Source organism: Brienomyrus brachyistius, chromosome 15 (genome assembly GCF_023856365.1).
Source record: "Brienomyrus brachyistius isolate T26 chromosome 15, BBRACH_0.4, whole genome shotgun sequence".
Lineage (NCBI taxonomy): Eukaryota > Metazoa > Chordata > Actinopteri > Osteoglossiformes > Mormyridae > Brienomyrus > Brienomyrus brachyistius.
The window spans coordinates 13,848,466-13,874,938 of record NC_064547.1 but is presented as its reverse complement, the minus strand read 5'-3'; the positions used below and the strand labels follow the sequence as shown (position 1 = coordinate 13,874,938).

The following is a 26,473-nucleotide window of genomic DNA, read 5'->3' as shown; positions in this document are numbered from 1 at the left end:
GCAGCTAAGCGACGCTGGCGTCTGTGTGGGAGGAGTTTGCGACGCTGCCCGGTTCCTCCGCCGGAACGCCGCGTTTTTCTGAGTGCGGGGAGCCGAAGCGCTCCTCACTCGCTGAGCGTGGGTGAGCGCACTTCGGGGGCATGCAGCCTGGGGAGCGCACTCAGCCTCGGAAGTCCAGCGAGAAGCGCCGCACCCGGGACCACACACACGTTTCCCTCAAAGGACGCGATAGCAGTCTCGTCTGCTACCCAGTTTCGCTTCGCTAAAGCTTCAGTTGACTTTTTCCCCCCCCAGTTTAGAAGACATGAGAGTGGATTTTACAACCGTTTGGATATTCCGGGGTTGGATCCCGCATTTGGTTATTATTCTGTATGCACAGGTAGGTGGGTTTTCAGATATGAATCGTGTTTAATTGTACCCTTTAGATGCATTTCTCATTCATATTAGTTTATATGTTTAGAAAATATGTTTTATTGACTTTTTCTGCGTGTGGTAGTATCGGTAAATGCATTTTATTTATGTTTATAGAAATACTGATTATCATCTTTCTATGCAAAAAAAAGAGGGGGGGAGTGTTTACGTCTTGTGTGTCTCCACTAACTGGAAATCGTTGAGCTTGGTCGCTATCCAGGAGCCTTTCTAACCGCAAAGCCCCCATCTGATGTTGCTTCACGTCTTTTAAGTTTAAATTGCCTTGTGGGAAACGTCAAGCCATTTACTGCACACTCTGTTTGTTGGTCCTGATCTGATATTTTACGTGTGGTCAGGAGTTTAACAGTTTATTGAAGACATCGGATGACTCCTGTTGTTTGCATTTCTTAATGAAATGGACGCCAGTTTATTTTTTTGTTTTTTAACTTGTGGTGGGCGTCTGATTAGCGACGACCTCCACTGGCTTGAGTTTTGTAAGTCCGTGTTTATCTTGGCTGTTTTAACCGCATTGTTTGAATAACTACAATGCTTTTTCTTTTCCTTCACTAAACACACCTCTAACTAAATATTTTATATTTTGTGTTTAAAATTGTTTAGGGTTTAAATTCAGCTTAAAGCCGCAGAGCCTGAGCACTGTGGAAAGTTTATATAAATGCAGGCCTAGTTATTTATTTAGGCTAGATGTCCTGTTTCTGTAACTTATATAATGTAGTTGAGGTACAATACGGATACCTGAGGTAGGCTATATACACATAAAATAACCTGTGAATGTAATTTGTGTTCCACTGGTGCGGCTCCCAGCCCCTCCTTACACGCAGCGCAGTCTTATCTGCCAAGCGCACGCCGCGTTTAATTACGCTGTAATGTTATGTCTGTTGATGCCCACTATAGGTGTGTACCAGCCGTGGTATTTTGTCCCTATGTACATGGGCTCTGGTTTAGGTTTAGTCACATTGGGATTATAGGCCTACTCATGAAAATCGGCAAACGGGGATCAATATTAATGTAAGGGTTTAGATTCCAAAATGGCACAAAATAAAGTCTGGAGACTTTCGGCCACTTAGATCGTCGAAAAACAAATTGTTATCCGTATTTTATGTTTAACTTAATGCTTGACAATATGTTTTGCTATAAACCAATTCTAATCCTTTTATAACTTACAGATTTAAGCATCATTTTACTGTACTAATTAAAAATTAATGACATCTGTTTACAGCTCAGCAAAAACGTCTGCATCTAACATATCTAATTAGTAACGTGAACTACTTGCCTCCAATATTACATCACTGGTATGATTTGTTCAGTAGACTAAGGTGACTTACCTTGCGACCCCAGCCGCAATAAGAGGTTGGAAGATGGATTGATGGTAGGGTGCATGAATGAATGAAGGTGGTTTGCCCCACAGGTCATTTTCTAATACGGCTACATCAAAAACACTTACAACAGGCTGTTACACAGGCCTACTGATACCCTATAAAATGAGTGTAGAGGATCAGTGAATTTGGTAGAAAACTTGTAACGAAGTTATCAGCCTCATAATTTATTTTGTCAGATATTCACCCTGTTACAATAATCCCAAAGAACAACGCATTTTTAAATAAATAAATACTTAATCTCTGAACTGGAATTAATCCTTCTGTGCTTTATAATTGATTTCTTTGTCAACCAAGATATAATGGGCAATATGATAGGAGTGGTCAAAAGTTAAAAAAAAATCGCCGAAGTGCAAAATATATAAATATTATCTTCTCTCAAGTTGATGTGTTAGGCAAGGTTGGACAGATTGTGGCAGTTATGCAAATATTCTTTTGGTCTCGTTTCCCAGGAACACTCTAACCCTTCCCAGGCGTAAAAGCCATCGCGTTTGTTTTTACACCCCGCTATTCATAGTGCAGATAAGTTACTTTGCAGCTTCTATCGAGGTTTCGAAAAACGCTACTGGTCCTTCTCTCGTAGATGGTTTTTATGATACGCGCGATCTCATGTCGGTCGTGCCTGAGCATCTGGACTTAAAACTGCCAAGAGGCAGAAAAAAGAAGTGCAGTAACAAGTCATTTTTTGTTCTCTTTTGGCATTTTAATACGTGATTATTAAGGCCATTGTAAAAAAAAAAATCAGCATGGTTGAATACTCGTTGCTTAACAGTAAATTCACTTGAAAACAACATCGGAATTACGGTAATTTGTTTCTTTTTGCTTTATAAATTGTTCTGTTATGGTGGTAGTAAAATGTAAGTTTAAAAAAAATGTACGTGTGCGTGGCATGATCGAAATAATTTTATGATTTTTACTACGTAAAAATAACATTTTTTTCATTGCATAAAGAAATAAGATTAGACTTTACAGGATGGTCTGGTTGTAATATATCCTTTGTTGCGCCCGGCAAATTTCTCTAACCTGTAATTATTTAGGGCGTCACAAAACCACGCTTTTGTATATTTAGTGAAAGAAAACATAGAACGTCACATAATTGCGTCCCAGCGCTCTGATGCAGCAAAAACAATGAGACATTCTGCATTCCTCTTGGTTTCCTTTATTTGGCGAGACCCTGGGAACTGAAGGGTTTCGCTGCATAAGAAATTGCATCCATTCAATTTGAGTGACGCTATCAAGAGGAGCAAATGGCAGCACTGCTGGATGGTGACGACGGTGAACAAGTTTCAGAATGTTATGCTTTATGGCTCTGTGGGTTAGGGTGCTGTACCTATGACCAGAAGGTCACCAATTCGAATCCCATGGTTGGCACTGTGGTTTACCTGTTGGGTTCTTGGTCGAGGCCCTTAACCCCAAATGCTTCAAAGATGGCCGACCCTGCTTTCTCAACTGTACACTGCTTTGGATAAAAATGTCAGCCAAAGAAACGAATGTAAAAAGCTGAAAACAGCCTATTTTGGAGTTGTGTGTGTGGTTATGCTATACTGCAGGCATTAGCTGTACACTAATTCCAGATGCTGCATTTAGCTTATGATAAATTTGATAGGTTAAATGCTCAAGGTATAATATATACTTATAAGTACACAACTCACAAAAAAATGGCACCTTCCTGGAAGGTCGCAAGCCGGACCAATGGTGCAGGAGGGTGTTTGATATTGGGGGGGCACAACTTAACAATTAACTGAAGCCACCCCTGTGCCGTATTCGGTGTGCAGCCCAATGGGGCACAGCTCACTGGTCTCTATATATCTCACAAAAAAGGGATTTATTTAAATCTGTGGCTTTCATGCAAGGCTTTGCATCTCCATAAGTCCTGTGAATATGTTACAGGCCTAGACTGCGTCTGAACCTTTGGACTAAGTTGGACGGAGAACAGTACGATGTTATATTGAAAACCTAGAGTTGGTGGAAAGCTTGTTTGCATTAAAGAAGGAAATATTTTTTTTTTTGGGGGGGGGGGGGGGAATTTTCCCTTGACACCACATCCGAAAAAAATTAGATGCCTGATTTCCGTGACATATTGCAGGACAGCAGGCTTTGGCCTGTCGTGGATGTGCTCCACCAACTGCTTATTTATTTATTTTTTAGACCACATTAAAACACACTGTAGGACTGCCCCCCCTTTGTCTACAGCAACACTATGCAGAAATCTATCAGTCCCAGCTGTCTGTGTACTACTTACATTCTATTTTCTTCAAGCAAGCATTAATGAGTCCAGTCTGCTTCGCCCCCCTGAGGACTTTGCTGAGGTCTTTGTTTCTCATCTGTTTAAATTATTCCCCAATGACAGACAGGGCATTTAGACAGCAATTTACAGTAAATTAATCAGCTAGGTGCGTGAGAACACATATTCAGCTACTTATGACTGTTTGAAGCTGTACATTAGTACCTTTTATGTAAGTGCTTGTTTAAGAGAGTTTTTGGTCAGTTTAATGAGAATATTGCCTGTCAGCATCTTTTAAACTACTTTCCCATATTGTTTGACACGTGTCACAGGATGGACACTGGAAATCACCCAGTGGAGATATCATTTCAGTCCTCTTCAAATTTTTGCCATTTCTGCTTTTTAAGATTTCACAATGCCGTCCAGGATTATACTCAGAGTGTTAAAATAGGCTGTCACCTTGCATTCCCATAGATGTGATGTCCTTCAAAATGGATCTACCATGTTACCGAAATGAGCTTCTGTAGCGTTTCTGGATCCGCCCTTTGTGATCAAGTGGCTCTTTTGTTAGTTCCTGCCTCCGCGTCACTTGATGATGTTGCCTTTGATCCTTTGACGCCTGCTTTGATGGGTGTAACCGCAGGGACCTCAGCTGTTGAGCAGGAAAGAAGGAAGGAATAGAAACCGTAGTAAAATTTTTATGTCTCTCCGATAGTCACACGCTCATTGATGAATACGTGAGATGTTATGGAAACCGCTCTTCATAGTGGGACTCGACGCCTTGGAAGACTGGTACATCAAATCACCCTCCGTTTTAGCTTAGTCCACCTGAGCATTTGGTACAAGTACGTGGTTTATGTAAAGGACAGTAAAGAAAATCTGGCAGCATATTTCATATGAGCGTGGGAGATGTAGTACATTGTGGATGATGATGATGATGCGTCTAGTCTTCGCTACATGCTGCGATGGGCTGTCAGCCCATAAAGGGTGTCTCCCAGCCTGGTGTCCCTGAGAAGAGACTCGCCACGATCTTGTACTGAATCAGCGGTTGTGGAGGATAGACAGATGGACAGTTTTTGCTGTTTTTTTTTCCCCCTGCAAGCAAGACTGTTTCCCACAGTCAGTAATCATACAGAGCACAAGCACACGCCTAAATATAAGTACCGACTATAGTTTTTGTGGACAGTGTTCTGTCTATTTATAAAATATGCTATTGCTACAGCAGAGTTCCCTAAATTTCTCAGGGTCTTCTTTCCTGTGTGCCTTCTGTCCTGTAATAAGGCCATGTACAGTAACAGAAAGACATCTACATTTACACAGCAGTATCTATCTTATATCCAAAGGATAGAATGTCAGTAACATAAAGTATAGTACTATGTCGTATAGTATTATATGTACACTGATATTAAATTAGGTGCATGAATTACGGGGGGGGGTCAGATTCTTTCTCCACTTAAGTGTGGTCCCGTTCTGGGCGGCTTCACGCCATTTTTACAGCTGCGGTTTCACATTCATTAGCTGTCCTCCAGCTCTGCCCTCCTGGCCCAAATACATCCCACAACAAACACGCATGTCAGCAGCAGATTGATGGATAAACTGTGTTTCAGTTAATGAAGGTAGACGCAGACGACACACAATGCACACAACCTAGAGACAGCGTAGGGAGCGTGCAGCAGTTTACATCGGGAATGGTCTTAGGCCTGACCTAATTTGCATGTTTTGTTTGCTCTCATTTCCTGCTCATTGAAGTTGGCTTGGTTTTCATTTTAGGGGAAAAAAAGTACCGTTTTACATTGCTTAAATGTGCTTTGAGGCGACTGTTTTTGAAAAGATACTACAGACTACAAAAAGATACTTCTCACTTAATGGCTTACATGCTAAAGGACCGTACAGACCAGCTCGCCTGTCAGTTGTTATTGTACGCTGTACGAGAACTTTGGTTATGGAAACAGCTGCGCGGCGTCTCAGCATGAAGCATCTCATCTCGCATCACCCTTCTTAGTCTCAGTCTCGCTCCCGCAGTCACTCAGTATTCACTACACTAGCATTCGCAGTCTCCAGTTACCTGTATTTACAGTATGCAAACCTAAGTAATGTATATCAGAGCTTATTTCCTCTATTCCGTTTATTCGAGTACACAGTACACTAGTGTATAAACATTTATACATATTCTAAAAATGTTACAAATGGTGCGAAGGTGACAAAACTGCATCTAAAAATGATTTAACACAAACTCACTACCAGTACAGTGTGCTTGACATATGGGGCGGCTCCTCGCTTATCGACCAATTTGCTTAACGAGCTGGTCGTAGGAACTGAACTTTGTTGTTAAGTGAGCAGTGTCTATGTTATAAAGTACACAGAATTTGATGTGACATTGACTTAATTTACTTGTTTTTTTTCCCCAGGCTGCATTATCAAGGCCGCCTTGCACCCAGTATCAGTACTTGAAAGACAAGAGATGCTGTGATAAATGTAAACCAGGTAAGTGGCTGCAGATTTACTTTGAGTTTGATGATAAAACCGAGATGGGTACTTTCAGACTTTCACTGGATGGTCGTCGGGGTTTGGAGTTGAATCTCAAACCCAAAAAACCCGCTGAAAAAACTTTCTGTCCAAATACTTACATCAGTTAATAAAGGATTAATAATGATGTAGATCAGTGTTTCTCAACCCAGTCCAGTGACCCCCAAATAATCCCCCAGCACCTGGGCGCAAAAATGTGGACTGTCTGGGGTTCCCCGCGGGCCGGGTTGAGAAACACTGACATGGATCATATAGAAGCCATTAAGAGTTGTACTAAGATGACAGGCATTTCCTGAAAGCATCATTGGTCTCTGATATTGCCTGATATTAGTCTGGTCAGTCTTATCCTGTGTAATTCACGCCCTTGACAAATTTGGAGAGGGGAAGTACAGAAATGTAAGGTCTTGTGTCAAATATTTCTGTGCTTGAAAGTGATCCAGCACAAGTTTTTCCATGAATGAAAACGCTGAATTTGTGAACGTAACACTGTATGGAGTAAATGAGGAACCATGTCGGAAGGGGGAAGGGTTTTATCCACACCCACGCACGCTGAGGGATCTAAGATCAAGACGTCAAGTGGAACAGTCAAACCAGTTCTCTTAGTTTTTTTTTTGAGTACCATTTCGTTGAAAGAAAATAGCACATGAAACACGGTACTGTAGATGTGACCAGTTTCATGGTAATGAATTTAAAAGCTTTTATCTTTGATATTGATTTCTTGAGTAACGGTCCGCCGATCCCCTGCACCATTAATGACGCATTAACGCGGCTGTCCCATGCGCCTTCCGCTTCTTGCCCATGGTGCGAAGCACCCTTTATTTGGTGATACAGCTCCGAATGTCCTCTGCTCCAATACAGGAACATACGCCTTCGCACTGTGCACCAGCACAGAAAAGACAATATGCAGACCTTGTGGCAGTAAAGAATACCAACCTGACTGGAACAATGAGACGAAATGTCTTCCACAGAAATTTTGCGATAAGGGTAAGTAGCCTGCGTCTACAATTTGCAAATGCACGTGTCATCTATATCCTCAAGGCATTTCTGATAACCTGATACTGACAGATGCTATTGTGATTCTCATCTGTGATTTCATTTCATATTGGCCAGCGCTCCCTCCCCCATTGCCAAATTGGGTTTGAAAGGCACATTTACATTTATTTAGCAAACGCAGAAGCAATTGAGGGTTAAGGGCCTTGCTGAGGAGCCCAACAGTCTAACCACTTTGCTGATCCTAGGATTTGAAACTGGTGACCATTAATCCCATCACTCACTGTCCTAACCTAGTGAGCGGCACATCAGCCCCAACCTAGCAGTACAGTTTAAAAATAAAGCTAAAATGATTTTTCCAGAGGACTGATTATATGAACAATAGGTCTATTTACTGAATTTCTCAACCTGCTTCCAAACCCTTCAGTTTTTTGCGGTGTGGCATTTTTTTCCCTCTCTCTCCCTCTCATTGTCTCTTAACGTCTGCTACAAGGTCCCCACTTACTGCTCTGTCTCTGCTGCAGAGAAGGGATTCATCCCTGACCCTGCGGAGAACCACACTGCGCCAGTGCCCTGCCAGTGCAAGCCAGGTTCGCGCTGTGCCATCGTCAACTGCGAGTACTGCGAGAAGATCAGCAACTGCACAGCTGGCTATGGACACACCATGGACAGTAAGTGACTCACGTCCGGGTTCGACGACGACGCAGGGATCCGCAATGCCCTCGTATTTCTTTTGCCGCAGAATTCCGGAATCACATTCCCCACTAGCGGCATTAACGGTTTTCCGCTCGGGTCCTGCTTAGGTTACAGAGCCTGAAATTTCACAGCTTATCCGTTACCCATTATCCTAGGCCATGTGGTTAAGCAAACAGTCTAGTTTACTACCTTTCTCGTAAGTTCTTGCGTAGATGACTCATGGTTACAGAAAATAAGTAGTATTTGCGGTTAAATAAGTGCCCCCTTAATAACGTGCTAAAGCATGCCTGGTCCTATGAAAAAGTTTTCGTTGGAGAAATCTCAAGGATGTTGAATACTTAACGTGTGTGTGTGTTTTTTTTTTTTATAAGAGCATACTGGTAGGGGTTCGTGTGTACCATGCCAGCACGGATTCTTCTCCAGCAGTGAATCCACTGAGCCCTGTAAGCCTTGGACCAAGTAAGTACACATTTTAACCTTATTCTTTACCAGACGATTTTTGGGCACTTTTTTTCTCATTAAGGAGTAGCCTGTGAATTGATTGGAACTGGAACCTTCTTTCCAAATATGGAACTAATGCTGCCGATGAGATTGCTTTATATGTAAAGTTTCCTGTTCGGCATTAAGAAATGTTATATTTGTGTTAATACTGCATCTGTTGCCTACCTGCACATATGGGTGAACAGTCAAAAGACGTCGAAGGCCTTTCTCTCTGTTTCAGTGCTGGCATGATTACTGTGGTCTGCTTCATAGGGCAGTGTAGTGAAATTAAAATTGTCTTTATATGTTGTGTACACTTCTGTACATCGTGTAGGCTGTTGAGAAGTAGTATACATGAATTATTTTAAATTCTGTATGTTATTCTAAAGAAAAACTTTTTGAAAAACAGGATTTTTCCATCTTTAGTCTGCCTGTTCAATACATGGTTGCAGAACACTGTAATTATTTTCATTTTTTTTTGTAACTTAACTTTTTGAAGACCATCTGCCTTTTTAAATTCATCTGGTCCTCACCATGGAACTAAGCTAATTGGAAAGATGTTTTGGCCACCCCTGAGAAGCCAGGCCATTCATAAAGTTATTTTATTTATTTATTTATTTTTAAACGATCATTCATTCTCCCACTGGGAACAATGGCACAAATGCTATTAGTATTTAGCCCCGCGGCACGTTTTTTTTTGCCATGCTATTTGCGGGTCGCACGAATGTGGTCCCACAGACTCACCACACTGCGGTAGCGTGACTAATTCTCGCAGCACTTCCCTCGGAAAGAGCATTCTCCATCAGCATGCTGTATTTGCGGTGCATGCTTGCCCGGAACTTGGGGAACAGGAAGAAGAAGGTTCAGAAATAATAATTCTGCATGTCTTTTTTCCCTATTTTTCAGCTGCAAAGTGCTTGGAAAGACTGAGAAACAGGCCGGCAGTGATAAATCAGACTCCGTGTGCGGACATGTCATCTCTGGTATGTGAGCTACAGGAAAACCTGCTCTCCCAAAGATCCAACTGGACCGGGAACTTCCACGGTCTGTTGTGGAGCTTGGGTTTCTGGTACCTAGGTAGATGTTTGGTACACAGGTTCCTTCATTTCCCTCTAAGATAAAGAATAGCTCCTGGAATCAATAAGAGTATTTCTTATCTTTTTGCAGGAAAATTGGTAACCCTAACCATAGTTTAACCAATCTGTCTTCTGACCACTTATCCTGGTCACAGTGATTGGGTCTGCATCAGCCCCTTATTATTTTTTATCCTGTTCTGAATTCCTTCAAATAATCTCTTGAATCTCTCTCTTTTTGGGCAGGAATTTCCCCTTTGTGGGTCATAGTGGCTGTGTTATTGTCACTAGTTCTGATATGCCTGGTCATCCTGTCCATGTTTTGCTACAAAGAGAAGTTGAAGCCCCTGTCAGGTAAATTGATGATGCATAAATGCTGATGCATGTTGTCATATGTTTATGCTACGAAAACAAGGATCGTGTTATTTCTAATGGGATCAAAATGTCCTTCCTCACAGAGAACTTAAGGACGTGCGTGCAGACCATGAAAAGTACCAGAATACAGCAAGTAAGAGAAGCATGTCTTCTTTCCCGTGGTCTGTTTGTAAATTGTGAATCGTTTGGAGATACATTGGGTAGCTTTTGTGCATGAATCTGTCCCCAGCTTCATGTGGATGGATGCCATGCGTCTGCCTGTTGACCTGCCATTTAGTTTGTTTTTTTATTGTGTATTTGCATGTTGGCGCACATGCATTTGTAAGAAAGGGTTCTGTAGTCATTCTGTTTGGGGGGTGTGTCTTCCGTTGGTGTTCTGTGGCTCACATGGTTTTGAGCAGCGATTGAAAATGCCTTGTTCCATATTTGAGTATAAATAGTTACAGTCACAAAGTACTCAACTGCTTGGGGTAAAATCTTAGTCTTGATTTTTATGTTCTGGACCTGATCTACCCACCTCTGAAGATGTTGGTATGAAATATTCCTTTATTTATAAACCTGCCGGATTCTAGACTGACACTTTGTGACCCCTGTATTTTACAGAATAAAGCAGCATTTATGTGAGATGTTCGTGGAGAATATTGCTTCCTCCTTTCTTTGTTCACTGAACAAAATAGACTGGCAGGGTAAAAAATGAAACAAAAAATGCTTATTTCTGTATAAATTTTGAGTTTTGCAGTTTCTTGCAAGCACTTTCTCTGTGCCTTTGTTTTGCAAAGGAAGCACATTACATGAGATCCCATGGGCCACAAAACCACGCGCTTCTGTATGAAGAGGAGTCCCACGGCCCACCGAACACCTGCCCCAGTGTCAGACTGACATGTGAGGAGCCGCCAGCCTCCACAGACCACCAGGGGGCGCCGGTGGGGGCACATAGTGAGCTTTCCGAGGGAGAACCTTTATCCTCCAGCTCCTGCAGCTGCATGCTGTCTGCGAGAGGCCCCCTGGAGGTGGGCGAGAATGAGGACTGCAGCCAGGCAGTGGCCCCTGTGGTGTGCTCTTGTGGGGCGGACCCCACGCAGGAACCACCGTCCTACCAGGACTTCTGCCCGGGCCAGTCGTGTCACCATGCATCATGTGACCTCTCCCTGGATTACGGCAGTCAGGCGACTAGGCACACCCAGGTGGTGTATGAGGGGGCCCTCGGCTCCGGGCCCCCAGGGGACGAGAGTGACAGGCCGAATGAACCATGCTGTTGCAGTATAGACTCCACTGTAGCCCCTTTGCTGTCCGTGGACCAAAACACCGACCAGGCCCTCTCTCTTCATGACGGCGACAACAAGAACGTCCCAGCAGTGAAGACCTCACTAGAGCTTGGCCTGGAAGTGTCTGGTCTCAGCTCAGATACACCCACCACCTCCGGTAAGTGACCACAGTAATTAGACTGCGTATGTCTGAACTGGCAGCAGCACAGTGATTAGCGCTGTCGCCTCACAGCTCTGAGATCAGGATTCGAGTCCATGTGTTGCCTTGGGGTTTCCTCAGGGTTTTCCCTCACAGTCCAAAGACATGCTGAGGTTAATTAGAGTCACCAAACTGCCCATAGGTGTGGATGGTGTGTGTGAGTGACTGGTGTGTGAGTGTGCCCTGCGATGGGTTGGCACCCCACCCTGGGTTGGCGCCCCAGCCTGGGTTGGTCCCTGGCTTATGCTCAGAGCCTCCATCATAGGCTCCAGACACTCCTGTGACCCTGAATAGGAGAAGCAAGTTCAGAAAATGGATGGATGGATTGTACAACTGCAGCAGGACAGACAGCAGAACAGAGGACAGAATCGCTGCAGAACAGGAGCGGGTTTTTCACCAAATTCTGAACCTGCCGCTACATTAATGGATGACTTTTTATCGTTATATGTTTTCTAGCTAGTTAATTGTTACAAATGAAAGTAGTGACGTCTTGTGATTATGAATTGGAGTGATGGTTGTAATAATTTTCTTTCGGTCTGTATTTTCTTTGAGGTGTGTAGCTGTAAGATTGGGGGGGGGGGGGGATAGTGGATATCCTGGGGGGTGTAGTCATGTGACAAGCTCATTTATAAACTTCGCTGTCACCTTATGAACATCCCTATAGAACTATTTACATTTTCCGTTCCCATCGTGGCCCTCAGAATACAGCAGCCCCCACCTCAGTCCCTTCCAGTGCAGCCTGTCTCTACTCCAGTACCCGAATGAGGTCCCTACTGCTTCCCCCTAAGACCCCTAAGACCCCTAACCCCCTCAGTCCCCTGAACAGCTCTCAGACTTGCATTTATTAGGACCTCAACCTGGTATCTTTGACTGGACAAACTATCACTGAGCCAGCATGTTCACAGAAATTTCCCCAAATAAGCTGAATCTAACTGTTGATATCGTTTAACTCAGAAGGGAAGACTGGTTAATAGAGTGTTAAACATGAACACCATTTTTTAAAGTATATGTTAAGTTGGATAGGCAGACCGTGTGTTTAGTCTGTAGGACGGGCGGCAATCAACAGGAAAATGCAGATCATCTGTAGTCTGATGGAACAGGAATCGGCCCAGAAATTGACCTATGTCACACATAAGTTTCTTCCGTCTCCCGGTTAGGGAAGTTAAGTTTTGAAAGCAGGCAGATTGTGAGGATTTAGTTTCTTCTTCTTTCCTTATTTTTCGTTATTAAGAAAAGTTCATGTCTGAGACGGTTCTGCTGCCCTAGACAGACCATCGCTTAATGAAAGACACATGTGCGGATGGTTATCATTTTTAGATTTTGAATTATTGTTATTTGGAATTTTTAAGTGATAGTCTTGTTTACTTTTTGGGGGGTGCTGTATGACAGACTATATGCAAGGATGTAGTTCTTTTACCAGTGTTCCCAAATCACTTTCCTTTTTTGGGGATGATATTCCATCAGTACTAGTTAAACTGCCACGCTGACGTCCCACTCTGTAATTTCCCAACGAGCTGGATCCCAAGGGCAACTCGGTAAAACCACAAAAGATAGAGAAATAACTATAGCATGTAAATACTCAAAAACTTGAGGTGACGTCCAAGACTCAAATGTCTAATTCTCATTCCTAAGCTCTTTGAAGTCCCCGCACACTTATTTTGATGGCATGTCCTCAAAGCTCAGAAGCAAATGCCTCCTTCCACACAAATGTTACATGCCAATATCGTGCATTTAACACATTTTTAATGTTAGACTTTGCTAATGAAAATTTGCGTTTTCAACTATTCTTAAACCAGCCCCCAGCCCCCACTGAAGCAGAGCTGTGCTAAGCAAAGGTGGCAATTTCAGGTCCAGAAAGTAAAAATCCAGACCATGATTTACTTTCAACCAACCAGTTGAGCATAAAGAGTCACAGTCACAGAGAACTCAGCTGGTTGGTTGAAACAAAATCTTGGTCTGGATTTGTGCTTTCTGGACCTGAAATTTCCACCTCTGGTACTAAGACCCCCCCCCCCCACTACTAAAGTATGACCATGTAAGTACCAAAGGATGCTGAGGTGGTGTGTATCTCTGTGGGATAGATGTCGGTCACAGTCCAAAAGGGTGTGTTGTCTCAAATCCCATGGCTGACAGGCAGAATAGTCATTAAACTGTTAAGCCCTTGAGTACAGCCCTTAACCCCAACTGCTCCAGGGGTGCTGGCTGTCCCCGCTCACTGACCCCAAGCTTTCCTCGTGTTCCGTCACTTTGGACAAATGCATCTGCTAAATATTAAAACCCTGAGGGGCTCCGTAGGTTGGATGGTAATGCTGCTGTTATGTCTGGTCATGTTACTTTTCTCCCAACCCTCTGCAGCAGCACTGTGGAAATCCAGGGGTCTCGAACCCAAGGCTTAGAGCCCACACTTCATTGACTGTAGGAGAATGTGCATTTGGTTTTGTGTGTTAGTAATGCACTGCAGATGATATACGTCGTTATATGGTTACTTGCTGCCACTTTACAATAACGCTACTCATATAATGAGTTTATAAATGGTTTATAATCTGGTTATTAATTAGGTTGTAACACTTTGTAAATTATTAATAGACCATTTTAAACAATTTTAACACAGTTTTCTTTTTATTAATGAGTTACTACCATTTACAAGCGTCCAAAGGGAGCTTTATCATAAAGTGGTTCCGGTTATTTTATGTTATGTTATTGTGTAGCTTATATTTCATTTTAACATCTGAGGTTTTATTTATTTATTTATTTATTTATTTATTTATTTATTATTTTTTATTTGCTTGTGTACAGAGCTAAATGCTTTTTTTCAGCAAAGCAGTAATTAGTAGCTTGTTGTTTCGAGGAAGTGTTCCCTAATTTTTAGTACAGGCAGGCTGTGAAGGTTGACAGCAGCTGTTTCCTGTGAGATTTTAAATGCTAATAAATTAGTGTTAGAGAAGTCTTTTCCTTAGTTAATTGTGTTTATCAATATTAATGTTTCTGTTGTTAAAAATCTCGTCACACAGGGTTTGGAATCTTTCTGTATATATTTATGCACATGTTTACTGGTCCATTTATTATATATATATATATATATATATATATATATATATATATATATATATATATATATATATAAAAGCTGTGCTTGTCAAACTAGCACTTTCCACTGCATTAGACATTTATGGGTTCAAATCCTAGAATAGCCTTGCTCTTGTCTTGTGAAATCTTGTCCTTATGTTTGCCTATAACCCTGCCTATATTGTATTTGTTGCAGTATTTATTTATACTATTTTCTCAAATTTTTGTCCTGCATCTAACTATAACTGATTCTTTTGGGTTCTATATATAATGAGGTGTTTGGGGTTCTGGTTTGATTGATAATTGATGGTAGCTGGTCTTTGCGATGCACACTCAGAAATGTGACGTACCGCGGGTCAGACGGATGAGTGAGTGGCACGTGTGTCCTTGCTCATCGAAAAGGATCATGCGCTTTCACAGTTTAGTTCTTGGGATAGCAGAGTGTCTGTGTGGGGGGGTGTGGGGGGGGGTGCAAAGAGAGCGGACTGGAGGAAATGGCTAAAGCAGAAGTGATATAAATAACATGCAGTGTGAGCTGGTAGCTGTCATGTAATGGTTACGGTGCATGTCTCTCTCCAGCATTCTAATGCTTCACAGAAATCCACGTTTTGAATTCCTGACAAATTGACGGTGATACGCTATGCAGAACTGCGGCATTCAGCACTGTATCATACCTTTGAACTTCACTATCAAGGTCATCTTTGGGCTTCTGTCATACAAAGTCCTTATACCGAGTAAAGAGGCCTAGAATTTTTTTTTCATCAAAAATGCTAAATATTTCTTTTGTAACAACCTGTTTGTTAAATTCATAAATTTGTTCTAGATGGTAACATGGGTTCATATTTCCAGTGAAAAGAGTCTTCAAACTCGGGCAAGAAGTTTTATTGAACTTGGCTCTTATTGTTTTGGCAGGTCAGGTGTCCGGCAACAACAACACAACATTCATCTCCAACGGCCAGGTGATGAACTTCAGCGGCGACGTGATCGTGGTGTACGTCAACCAGGGCTCCCAGGATGAGGAGAACACCAGAGAAGAGGCGTGTGGCAGCCCTGTCCAGGAGGAGTCGACTGAGGAGGTCTCCCCAGTAATCGACAAGGCCAGAGGCAGGGAGGCCCCACGGGGGGAGGCGTCCCGTACCTCCCGTGAGCCCGGTGGCCGACAAACAGGGGGAATGCCAGGGAATCTGCCTGTGCAGGAAGAACGCAATGAGTGGTCTCAGCAGAAGATGCTGTAGTGTGGGGCGATGAACCGGGAACTGCATGAAATTCTAGAATGCAACTGGAAGAGTTCTGGATTCACTCTGGATTTTGTATTTCAGATAGTTCTCAAAGCATCCAGAGTACATTGTTAAATATTAATGTAAATGCTATGCATTTGTTTTTTTAATAAGAAAATCACATTTTTATTGTTATTGTTAAACTTATTGCAATGCTGGAAAAGCTAATGATGAGGCGCATTGCCCGCCGAAATTGTGCATGGTACCATCTCCTGAACGTCAATGTTGCCTTGCTTTGGTTTGGAGAGACATCCAGTGACCAGTTTACAGTGCCGTTTGTACCAACAGCCATTGAAAGTCTTCTTTAAAAAGGTAGATTTAGGTTTGAGATTTAATTAGGAGTAGTTAATCTGTCTTTTACTGGAGCAATGGTTGGTTAGGGGCTGTTTTAAAAACATTTCATTTACATAAGTGCGTTTCATTGTCTAGCATATTAAGGCAGAACAATTACCAGAATTAAGCTGTTTGAAAAACAGTATAAATTTATCCAATGAACTCACACTGAACTGAGATGGTTTGTAAATAAATTGTTTAATTAAAATTTAATATTAATGTTTTATTTGACTGCTTCACTATTTGATCACTGTGGATTTTCTTTCTGTTAGGATTGTGTGAATGTGCATAATTACTTTATTTAGTACTGCTGAGTCTGTTATAAACTGCAACATAAACTGCACACAAAGCTGTAAATGTATTTAAACCTCAGATGGCTACCAGCTGTTGGGGGTGTACAGTGAATATATGCTTAGTTATTTAGTTTCACCACACTTAGGAATGGGGCTTCACGCTTTGGATCATGGAGATTTTTTTTCCCCACTTCCAAGCAAACGGATATTTCGCAGATGTTGCGACTAAAGCACCGTATAAAACGATTTGTTTTGTCAAAACAAGAAACGGTGACTGTTTTTGCAAGTAGTTGTTTGGCTCAGTTTACACTAGTTTTTAAACAACACATGGGTGAAATGTCGTTGCCACTTTGCCCTCTGGTGGTTAGGAAAAACATACCACTTTACAGCTGTGAACGGTGTAAGAAGTCGATCAGGAAGATATTTACGGCCCTGTTCTTTGAAATCTACAATATGAGTACTATATATTTTTATTACGCACTTGTTAATGGTCATAAAGGCCGATTTGAGAAATTTACAGAAGTAGCTAGATCACAGCTTATTTTTAGTTCGGTGCGTGTGGCTGTTGCCGTTTACAAATGGCCGTCTACGGGTAAACCGGTTTTTTGTACTTCTCACTAAAAAACAGAAAGAAGCATCAGTCCATCCATGGTGGAACCGTGTGTAACTCTCATCAGGCTGGGGATCTTCCAACCACTGGATCCTTATTCCAAAACACCTGCATGAAAGGATTGATAGACGTGATACGCCCTTTACTTCTGTATTTATGAAAAAGCTCACCCTTGTCTAGTTTAAAAGGTTAACATCTCAAACACATATAACGCCGACAAAGGCAATCAAATTATCTATCAATTTATCTGTGCAATAACATGTTGCTCTTGAGGTGTGCAGAGTCTGTCTTAAATCATGGCTGGAATGGGAATTAAAATCGGCCCAGAATATGGGTTAATCCACGATGAATTTTATCGGCCCACAAACCCATCAGCCCATTGGGAAAATGCCCAATACGCCAGATGGCTACTCCAGTCTTACACCCATCGAGAACCAGTATATTCTGTATTCTGGTTATTATACATGCTAAGGTTTTGCCGGCCAAATTTGTGTAGGAAAATACAAACAGAGAATGGCCACATTACGTAAGTGAAGTATAAATGTAACGATGACATTTTTCATAAATTCAATTATTGACGCCTGGTGCTAACAGGTTAGTGGCACTGTGAAATTATGTACAGCTATGCGTGGAAGTGGGCTAACGGGGAAAAAATATTTAAAATTAAGTACATAATAAGTTATACGCCTATAAGTGTACTTTTCTATAGTGAACTAAGCATTTCATTAGTAATTAAAACAAAAGTCTATTTTCTTGTTTGTTAATCATACGAGTAAAGTTATATTGTCGGTACAGAGGGCTTATGATCACATTATATTCAATGCAATTTAATTTGCATAGCGTATTTTCATACAAATGGGGACTTGAGTTTGCGACTCGGACTCCAATCGCTCTGAAATTGGCTTCCGACGCAATTTACAGCTAATTATTATTATTTTTTTTACTTTGATTTAACTCCGACTCGCGAACAATAAGAGTCTTCAAGACTCTGTTGACATTTCTACACAAGCGAAGAATTGAGCGCACAACTCTCACCAATTATAAAGGCATTTAACACATCAGGATATGCGGATGTGCACAGAGCATAGGAAGCGCGACGTCAGGCAATAGCAACAAACAATACGCTCTTTCTGTTTTGCCACAAGTACGAACTGCGGGCCCGATCTGACAAAGCCTGGGATATTCCGAGTTTTTTTGTACATTTGAAGGCGCCGCTTAGAAATAGGCGTTGCTTAACCTGTGTCATAAATTATATATACGTTGTGTTGTTGTACAGTGACACGGATCAGCACAGAGAGGTAAGGAGCATGCGCTGACAGCTGTGCTGCACCCACCACACAACGAACCACCTTAGGGAGGGGATCTGAGTGCAGCCGTAAGGTGAGTGATACCTCAGCGCCACACAAGTTCGAAAGCACCAGTGTTGGAGATTTTTTTTCCGGTGGCTGGAGTGCCAGTCCTGCATTGATCCGCGTAGATTGCCATAAATCTGATCATTTAGCAGATATGTCCCAAAAGCACCTTTTCGTTTCTCACATACTCTTCCAAATCAAGCCGTATTTTCTTACAGCTTAGAAAGCGCCCGCACTTCTGCATTGTGCTGTGCGTGTCGCATGTAGTTACGCCTTAGATTATTCGGAGTTCCGTCACGCATATATATTTAACGGTTTTAATTAAGTAAAATCTTAACGCCAACAAATAATTCGATTAAACAATAAGATCACTGGCCAGTCATTCATTATTTGGACCATTTATTCATTAATTGAAGTTTTCATTTAGGTGTGTAAAACTGAAAATCGCGATTTAATATAAACAGGCATTTAGCAGCATGACAAACGGGGTCTGGCTGTCATTTATTAGCCAATAAAATCACTTTAACGTAATTGGGGGCGGAGTCTGACTCCTGAGCAGAGCCAGTCTGACATGCTTTTAGAACAGTAATATGTGCATAAACGTACGGTCCAACTCATGAATTTATGCCAAAATTTCCTGCAAGCAATGTCTTCATCATAATGTTCTTTTGAATAAAGTCTTAGTTTTAAAATCTACATTAGAAAAGTGCATTAGAAAATTGTGTTGCTTCAAAGCTATTTGAAATAGCGATTACTTTGAGAATGTATATAAGTAAGCCTAAGAAAGTATGAGACAATCAGTTTTTGAACTCTTCAAGTGGTGATTCCCATTTAGTCACATCAGTTACTAATACAAAAAACTAATAGGCGGTCACATTTTTGATAAATAGTAATGTCAAACTGGAACCACAATGGAGACTTCAGACTTGATTCAAATGGGCAAGATTACAAAGTTCCAGTTCACACTGTCCTAATTTTAACATTTGAGTGTCAAATGGGGGGTAGGCAGGTGATGACAGGCAGGTTCTGGTGCTGCTTCAGATGGCTGGAGGAACAGTGGTACGGCAGGAGGGCATACGGGGTTGAGGTCACAGGCAGAAGGGCAAGCAGGCCAGAAAGACGCCACAGGTAGTAGATATGTTGCAGGGCAGCAGGGTAGGCATAATATCTTGATAATTTGGGGTCTCCAGGCAACACATTCCAGGAGGAATAGGGGAAATAAAATGTGCAATTAACCAAAGTATATGATTACATGTACAGACGGATCTTCCACATAGCTCAGAGTCTCACAGGCAGAGCTCTGTCATGCAGTAAGCATGGCTATGATCGCGTGTCTCTGACGTCCGTGACATGGGGAGATCCATCCAGAACAGCCAGTCTGACAGGTGTAGTTTTGGTGCACAATCTGCCATATCATCATGTTTGTAGAAGAATAAAGGATTGTACCCAGAAGAGATAAGCACCATCAGGTAATAATGTTTTAGTTATGAAATGTTTTATTTATCACACATAGAAAGTGGGGATGGCATGGTGGTGCAGTGGCTAGCACTGTTGCCTCACACCTCTGGCACCCGGGTCCGAGTCTCCTCCTGGCTTACATGTGAGTGGAGTTTGCATGTTCTCCCCATGTCATTGTGGGGTTTGCTCCAGGTACTCCAGTTTCCCCCCCACAGTCCAAAGACATGCTGAGGCTAATTGGAATTACTAAATCGCCCTTAGGAGTGCATGTGTGCCCTGCGATGGGCTGGCCCCCCCATCCTAGGTTGTTCCCTGCCTCGTGCCCATGGCTTCTGGGATAGACTCCGGACTCCCCCCGACCCAGAAGGATAAGCAGTTTGGAAAATGGATGGATGTAGAAAGTGATGTGTCACATAAATGAGTTATGATGAATTAGGTTTGTATCTATAAACATCATTAATGTTGTTTTGTTTTATTATTTTTACAAACACTTTTACATTATTCTAAATCAGTTTTCCATTGCATTAGGTTTCCAAATAAATTAGCATCGTGGGATTGTGATTATTTGTGTCTTGAATATTCCATTGTTCCTCCTTCCATTTTGATCAATCTGCTTGCAAAGAAACAGACCCCAGAGGGACCCAGCCAAAAGGGGTGAGCATGATAGCGATGGATATTTCCCCATATCGTACCTCAGATTATAAACTGACTCACCTTAGAGGGTATCAGTGGTTGGGTTGGTGGATTCTCAATGCTCTATTCTCTAGGAGTCGGGGTGGTCGTGGCCTGCAGACAGTGACACTAGAACCGCCTTTCCCACGCCAGTGAACAAGCAAGAACTACTTCGGTGTATGCAGCCCTTTTGTTTGCGCTAATGTGTTATTAGTGTTAATAACAGCAGCTAAAAGCACTCGAAAGGCCGTAATGTTCATAACAGAGTGGCTGTTCTGTCCGTAAAGCTGGCGATTTTTAAACGTAGTATGCATATGGTGAAACAAAACAAATGTACATGTTCAGGGTTGCAAACTCTTTCAGAAAGCTATAAATTTTATTTAAATGCTTTAAAAGTATTTAACTGTAGATACAAACACATTTTAAAGGATTTTAATTAACTCCAGGTGGGTTTAACTTCTTATTTACTTTGGTGTACTTTTACAAGCAAGAAAGTTTACCGAAAGTATATTCACAGTTGCTGTAATTTTTTCCAGAAGGAATGAACAGACAGAAAAATATTGGAGATAAAACATTATTGCTTAAAATAATGGAGATTATTTTTGCAAACAGCTATTTATCCCAACCCTTATGATTTGAATTAAATACCCACAAACATATCTGGAAACTATATTCCTTGTCAAACCTATCCGTCTGTTTTCTTACAACAGCAGGGATGGCAACAAATCTGGAGTCAGTCCCAGGCACCAATGGAGAGGGTGTACATCCTTTACAGCACCATACAAAATAAGCCACACATCTACCTGGAGGAAACCCACTCGGATGTGGGTAGGACATGCAAATTGGACACAAGCTGAGCCGGAGGCTGGAATCCAATCTGCAACTGCGGAGGTGTGAGGTCACCGTGCTGCACGCTGAATCACCACAGCACTAAAATGTGAAACTTTACACTTTAATCATACTCATGTAAGATTTTATTTATTCAAAAGATGGGCAAGATCCAGTTAACTTTGCCCCACAATGAGGGTGGCGTGCGGCACCGCGCCTGTGATGGGAAAGCCACTGGTGATGTCACTCTCAGCTCCTTTATCAAGACCCTGAACCCACCCCATTGTTCCAATTGTTGACTGACCCTGCATTTTCATGAATGTACCTCAGTTTGGATGAAAATGTCTCTTAAATGAATGGATTACACCATTTTAATTTGAGTGAATCAAAATATTAGCATTCATTTTATCATCCATCCTATTTATGATTGTGGGGATCCGGAGCCAAATCCAGAGGCTACAGGTGCAAGGCTATTATTATTATTATTATTTAGATATGTTAAATTTCACTGGGCCTGTCTCTTACCCTCTTATCAGATCAGGGGTCACCGTTTATGTGGCAGATACAGATGAGGCCGGCCCCCCCTATAGCCGTGGATACTGGTCTTGTTAGCACCCATGTGAAGATGAATATGAAAACAGCCCTTCAGATCATGAGAACTTTCTGCTTCCTCCACAAGTCTCCAGCAGAGGGAGCCGACACCACACTCTAGTGTGCCCTCATACCAAACCTGGAGCCGGTCGGATACTACAAGCAGACCTCAGCAGGTCGTCCAAACCACACGCGTCGAGCTCCGTGTGCGTCACACCTCAGCCTCCTCGTGTAACTTTAAATGCTTGTCCCCAAAGCATGGAGCATTTTAGCGAGTACTTTATAGCTGCGGGAGGCTAACTGGACATCTGCGGCGCAATCACGCCTCGCGAGGAAGCGGGGTGCAGTAACGCATGCCTTCCTGCGCGCCAGGAACGCGCCATCGTGACTAGCTCCACAGCCGCCAGCGATGAGCTTGCCACTCGCAAGCTGCGGCTCGCCAGCTGCCACCTGCTGGGGATCCGCTGGAGATGAGGAAGCAGAAAGGAGAGCCAGGAACATTCCGGATCCATGGCCACACACAACTTGCCGTCTTTAGCCTACACTTCATCTGTTATTCTTTCTCACTCCATTACTTCCACTAAGCTATGGGAAGTTTTATAACAGACTTAATAATTAGCTACATTAACTTAGTCTAGTTTCACTTAAAATTCATATGGACCTCAAAATAAGTAACCCTCAGAAGGTTGTGGGTTCAAGCCTGGCCTTGGCTTGTCTGCAGACCCTTAACCTCCAGCTCCCTGGGGGTGGTCGCCCTTCACAGCCAGCTTGCTCACTCCTACAGAGACGGAGTGAGGAAGGCATAAAGGGAATCTCCCCACAGAGATCAATAAAATATCAATTGTCATTAAACTGCACATCTTTTAAAGATATACCTCTTTCTGTCATGTCAGACAATTAACTGATCCTTTTGAATTCTAGAAGGTAGTATTTTGATTCTTAGATTCATTCTGAAGGAGCTGGGTTTAGGTCTGGACCAAATATACGTATTTCTGGAGGAATTTTATTATTAGAATCATTTTTATTGTCATAGTCAACAGAAGGCAACAAGCTGGTGGTGCAATTAGCGTGATTCAGGGTTGAGTGTTTGACTCTTAAAAACCTTGCAGTTACAGGAAAGGGGGTTCAGGGGGTTACGATGTTATGCCCACAATCAGAAGGTTGCTGGTTAAAATCCCAAGGTTAGCAGAGTGGTTTCACCATTAAGCCATTGAACAAAACCTTTAAGTGGCAAAACTTTTGACCGGCTGATACGGCCTTCTCAGATAGATGCTGCTTTGGATAAAAGTGTCTGCAAAACCATTGTAAGTTGGCATTTTGTCCAGGATGTCTTTGTGTTTCCTGGGAGGGGTTATTTCAGGTGTAGATTGATCTGAGGCCCAAAGCCAGACGTGCTTTGTAAGCCAGAATCAAGTTTTGTATGTGTTCGGTGGTCAGTTTCAGGGTTAGGGTTGAGTATTTCCAGATATTTAAGAGTATGTAGGTATTAATTCCAGCCATAACGATGGCACCGAATATCCTTTCAGACAGAAATGTCCAGGATTTCACTTTGTTTCAGGTTAACATTTGCTTTCTACAGTCCGAATCCTTTCTGTGTGCATATTTGCGCTGCTTTGAGGCCTCTCTTGTGTCCTGCCCCCAAAATATGGTCACCCTAATAAAACGGTATCAGCGTTCATTTTCTTCCATTATTTGGTCGCCTAGAGACATCTAGTGGAATATAGTATATGATGGATATGATGGATAATTGCGAGTGGCCTGGTGGTGCAGTGGTTAGCACCAAAAGACTGCAAAAAGAGTTTTTTTCAAATTTAATTTGTATTGAATTAGAGCAGCTAATGCAGACCACCTGCACCACTAAGTTAAAAATAGGATTAATAAATATTAGATCATTAACTACTAAGGCATTTATTCTAAATGAAATGATTTCGGAGCCTTTTTATAGCTACTCACAGCCTCTTTCCATGCTAGTTCGAACACCACTAGTTTATTTGTCCTAAACATGCTTTGTCTAACAGAGACATGGGTAAAACCTGAATACTTAGCCTTAAATGAGACGACGCCTCCGGGATACAGTTATGAGCACAAACCCCGACTCAATGGTAAAGGGGGAGGCGTTGCAACAATTTATGAAGAATTAAATTTCAATCATTCAAATTATTGTTCCTCAAAATTTCAAGCACCTGTGCAAAATCGTCGAGGGGCGTTCAATAATTTATCTACCTGAGTATGAAAGAAAATAGTTTTCAAAAAATTATGGTTTTATTTTTCAATATAGTCCACTGTTAACTCCATACACTTCATCCACTTTTCCTGCAATGACCTTAACCCCTTTGAAGAAGAATCTTCTGTTTGACCTTCAAACCAGGACGTCACAGCTGAGCCAGGTCAGGACTGTAGGGTGGATGGTTCTGCTAGTGGACCCCACATTTTTGGATGGCAGCCTGTGATTGACGTGACATGTGATCCGGTGCATTGTCATGAAGAAGCTGCACACCTGCTGTGAGTTTTCTTTGTCTTTTTCCTTGATTGACTCCCAAAAAGCGATCATTGTGTTGCCATAACTCTCCCCAGTTATGGTTGTCTTATGTGGCAAGAACTCCAGAAGCAAAAGTCCTTCAATATCCCAGAAGACAGTTGCCATGACTTTGCCTGCAGATGTTTCTGCCTTGAACTTTTTTGGGGTGGGGGATGACTTGTGCTTCCACTTCATTGACTCCATTTTGGACTTAGGATCTCTGTTCTCCCAAGTCTCATCTCCACAGTCACCAAATGATGAAAACAATTTACTTGGTCTTCATGGGACAGCACTGGAGCCTTGTGGCCTTCAGACATGGCATCAGCATTTTTGGGGGCCATCTTGCACTGACTTTTGACATGCCCAGCATTTCATGAACTATTTTCCAAACTCTACCTGCTGAGATGCCCATTTCACCAGCTATTCGGGGAACCTTAAATCATCTGTCTAACAAAATTAAATCCTCAACTTTCATGCACATTTCTGTGGAAGTTGTTTCCACTGGCCGTCCAGTGTGAGGGTCATCTGCACTGGACTCTCTACCCCACTGAAACTGCTTGCTCCAAAATGTTACTTTGTAGGATGATGGGGCAGACTCACCATAAACTGCAGTCAAGCGTTCATGGATCTCCTTTGGCTTTTTCCCTACTTTTGTGAGAAACTTTATTCACAGATCATTGCTCCAAATCTAGCATTTTCTTACTTGATTCGTATGAGGACTCTTTGGACATCCTATCTCTTGGAATGTTAGATCCATACCCAGAATAAAGAACGTTACTTTTGGAGGAAGAGCATTTGCTCATAAAGCTCCACAGTTATGGAATAAACTTCCTATAGTGTTTGCAACTCAGAGACAATCTCTGCTTTTAAGTCAAGGCTTAAGACTTACCTCTTTAGTCAGTCTTTTAGATAGTAAAATCCCCTTTCTAAGGTGAATGGGAGATCTGGAGTTTCATGGTCATATGAGATTAAAGGTGAAAGGGGGTAGTGGTGCTGTCGTCCTGCCACTCTCACCAGTCACTTAGGCTGTTGACGGTAGTTTGGCTTGACACCAAAACCCCTAGAAACCCTCATGTCTGTGCTTCCTTCCAGGTCTCTCTTTTAGCCAGGCTGCCATAGTTACTCTAGTCCTGCCGGAGGTTAGGTTAGGTGTAGGGCAATAACTCTTCTCCATCTTCTCTTTTCCGAGCTGATACCGAGCCGACTCTACACCGTGTGAACCCGCACCTGGACTCCTGCAGATAACAACATGAAACCAACTGGGACTTTATAACTACATGAACTCTAATGAATGTCAATATAAATGCAGTTTCATGCTCCCCGGTCGCCCAGAGGAGGATGGAGTCCCCTTCCGAGTCTAGGTTCCTCTCAAGGTTTCTTCCTGCTAGAGGGAGTTTTTCCTTGTCACTGTCGCCTCAGACTTGGTTGCTGGGGTTCGGGCTGGTTAAATGTAAACTGCTTTGTGACAATGACTGTTGTTAAAAGCGCTATATAAATAATATTGAATTGAATTGAATTGATTTGAATAAAATTTGGCGACGACGGAAGGTAGATTTTGCGTTATCGTGAAATATCGATTGCATGATCAATTTTCAAGCAACACTAGTCTAGATTAAGTGTGCAGTAATTGTGAGTGAGCGATATACAAGATGTGAAACAGATGTCTTGTCGTGTCGATGACAGTTTTAACATGATTATTCTATCGTAGGATCTTGTGAAGTGTACAATATCTACCATGAAACACAAACGCAGCATTCTGTTATTATTAACTTGTCCCCTGCAGCCAATGAAGTTTAACTGTTAAAATTCTTTTGGAATCATGCTGCCTGATTCATCAGACAT

At 42.2% G+C, this 26,473-nt stretch overlaps 1 protein-coding gene across 1 annotated transcript; it reads left to right on the top strand.

Annotated features, from left to right (window-relative positions):
* tnfrsf11a (tumor necrosis factor receptor superfamily, member 11a, NFKB activator) lies at window positions 1-16,533 on the top strand. The gene is made up of 10 exons (XM_048977168.1): window positions 1-379; window positions 6,438-6,513; window positions 7,414-7,539; window positions 8,070-8,216; window positions 8,613-8,700; window positions 9,628-9,704; window positions 10,041-10,148; window positions 10,253-10,302; window positions 10,949-11,591; window positions 15,612-16,533. The coding sequence occupies exons 1-10, from the start codon at window positions 305-307 to the stop codon at window positions 15,932-15,934; spliced, it is 1,713 nt and encodes a 570-aa protein (XP_048833125.1). The 5' UTR covers window positions 1-304; the 3' UTR covers window positions 15,935-16,533.
* Window positions 16,534-26,473: the final 9,940 nt, after the last annotated feature.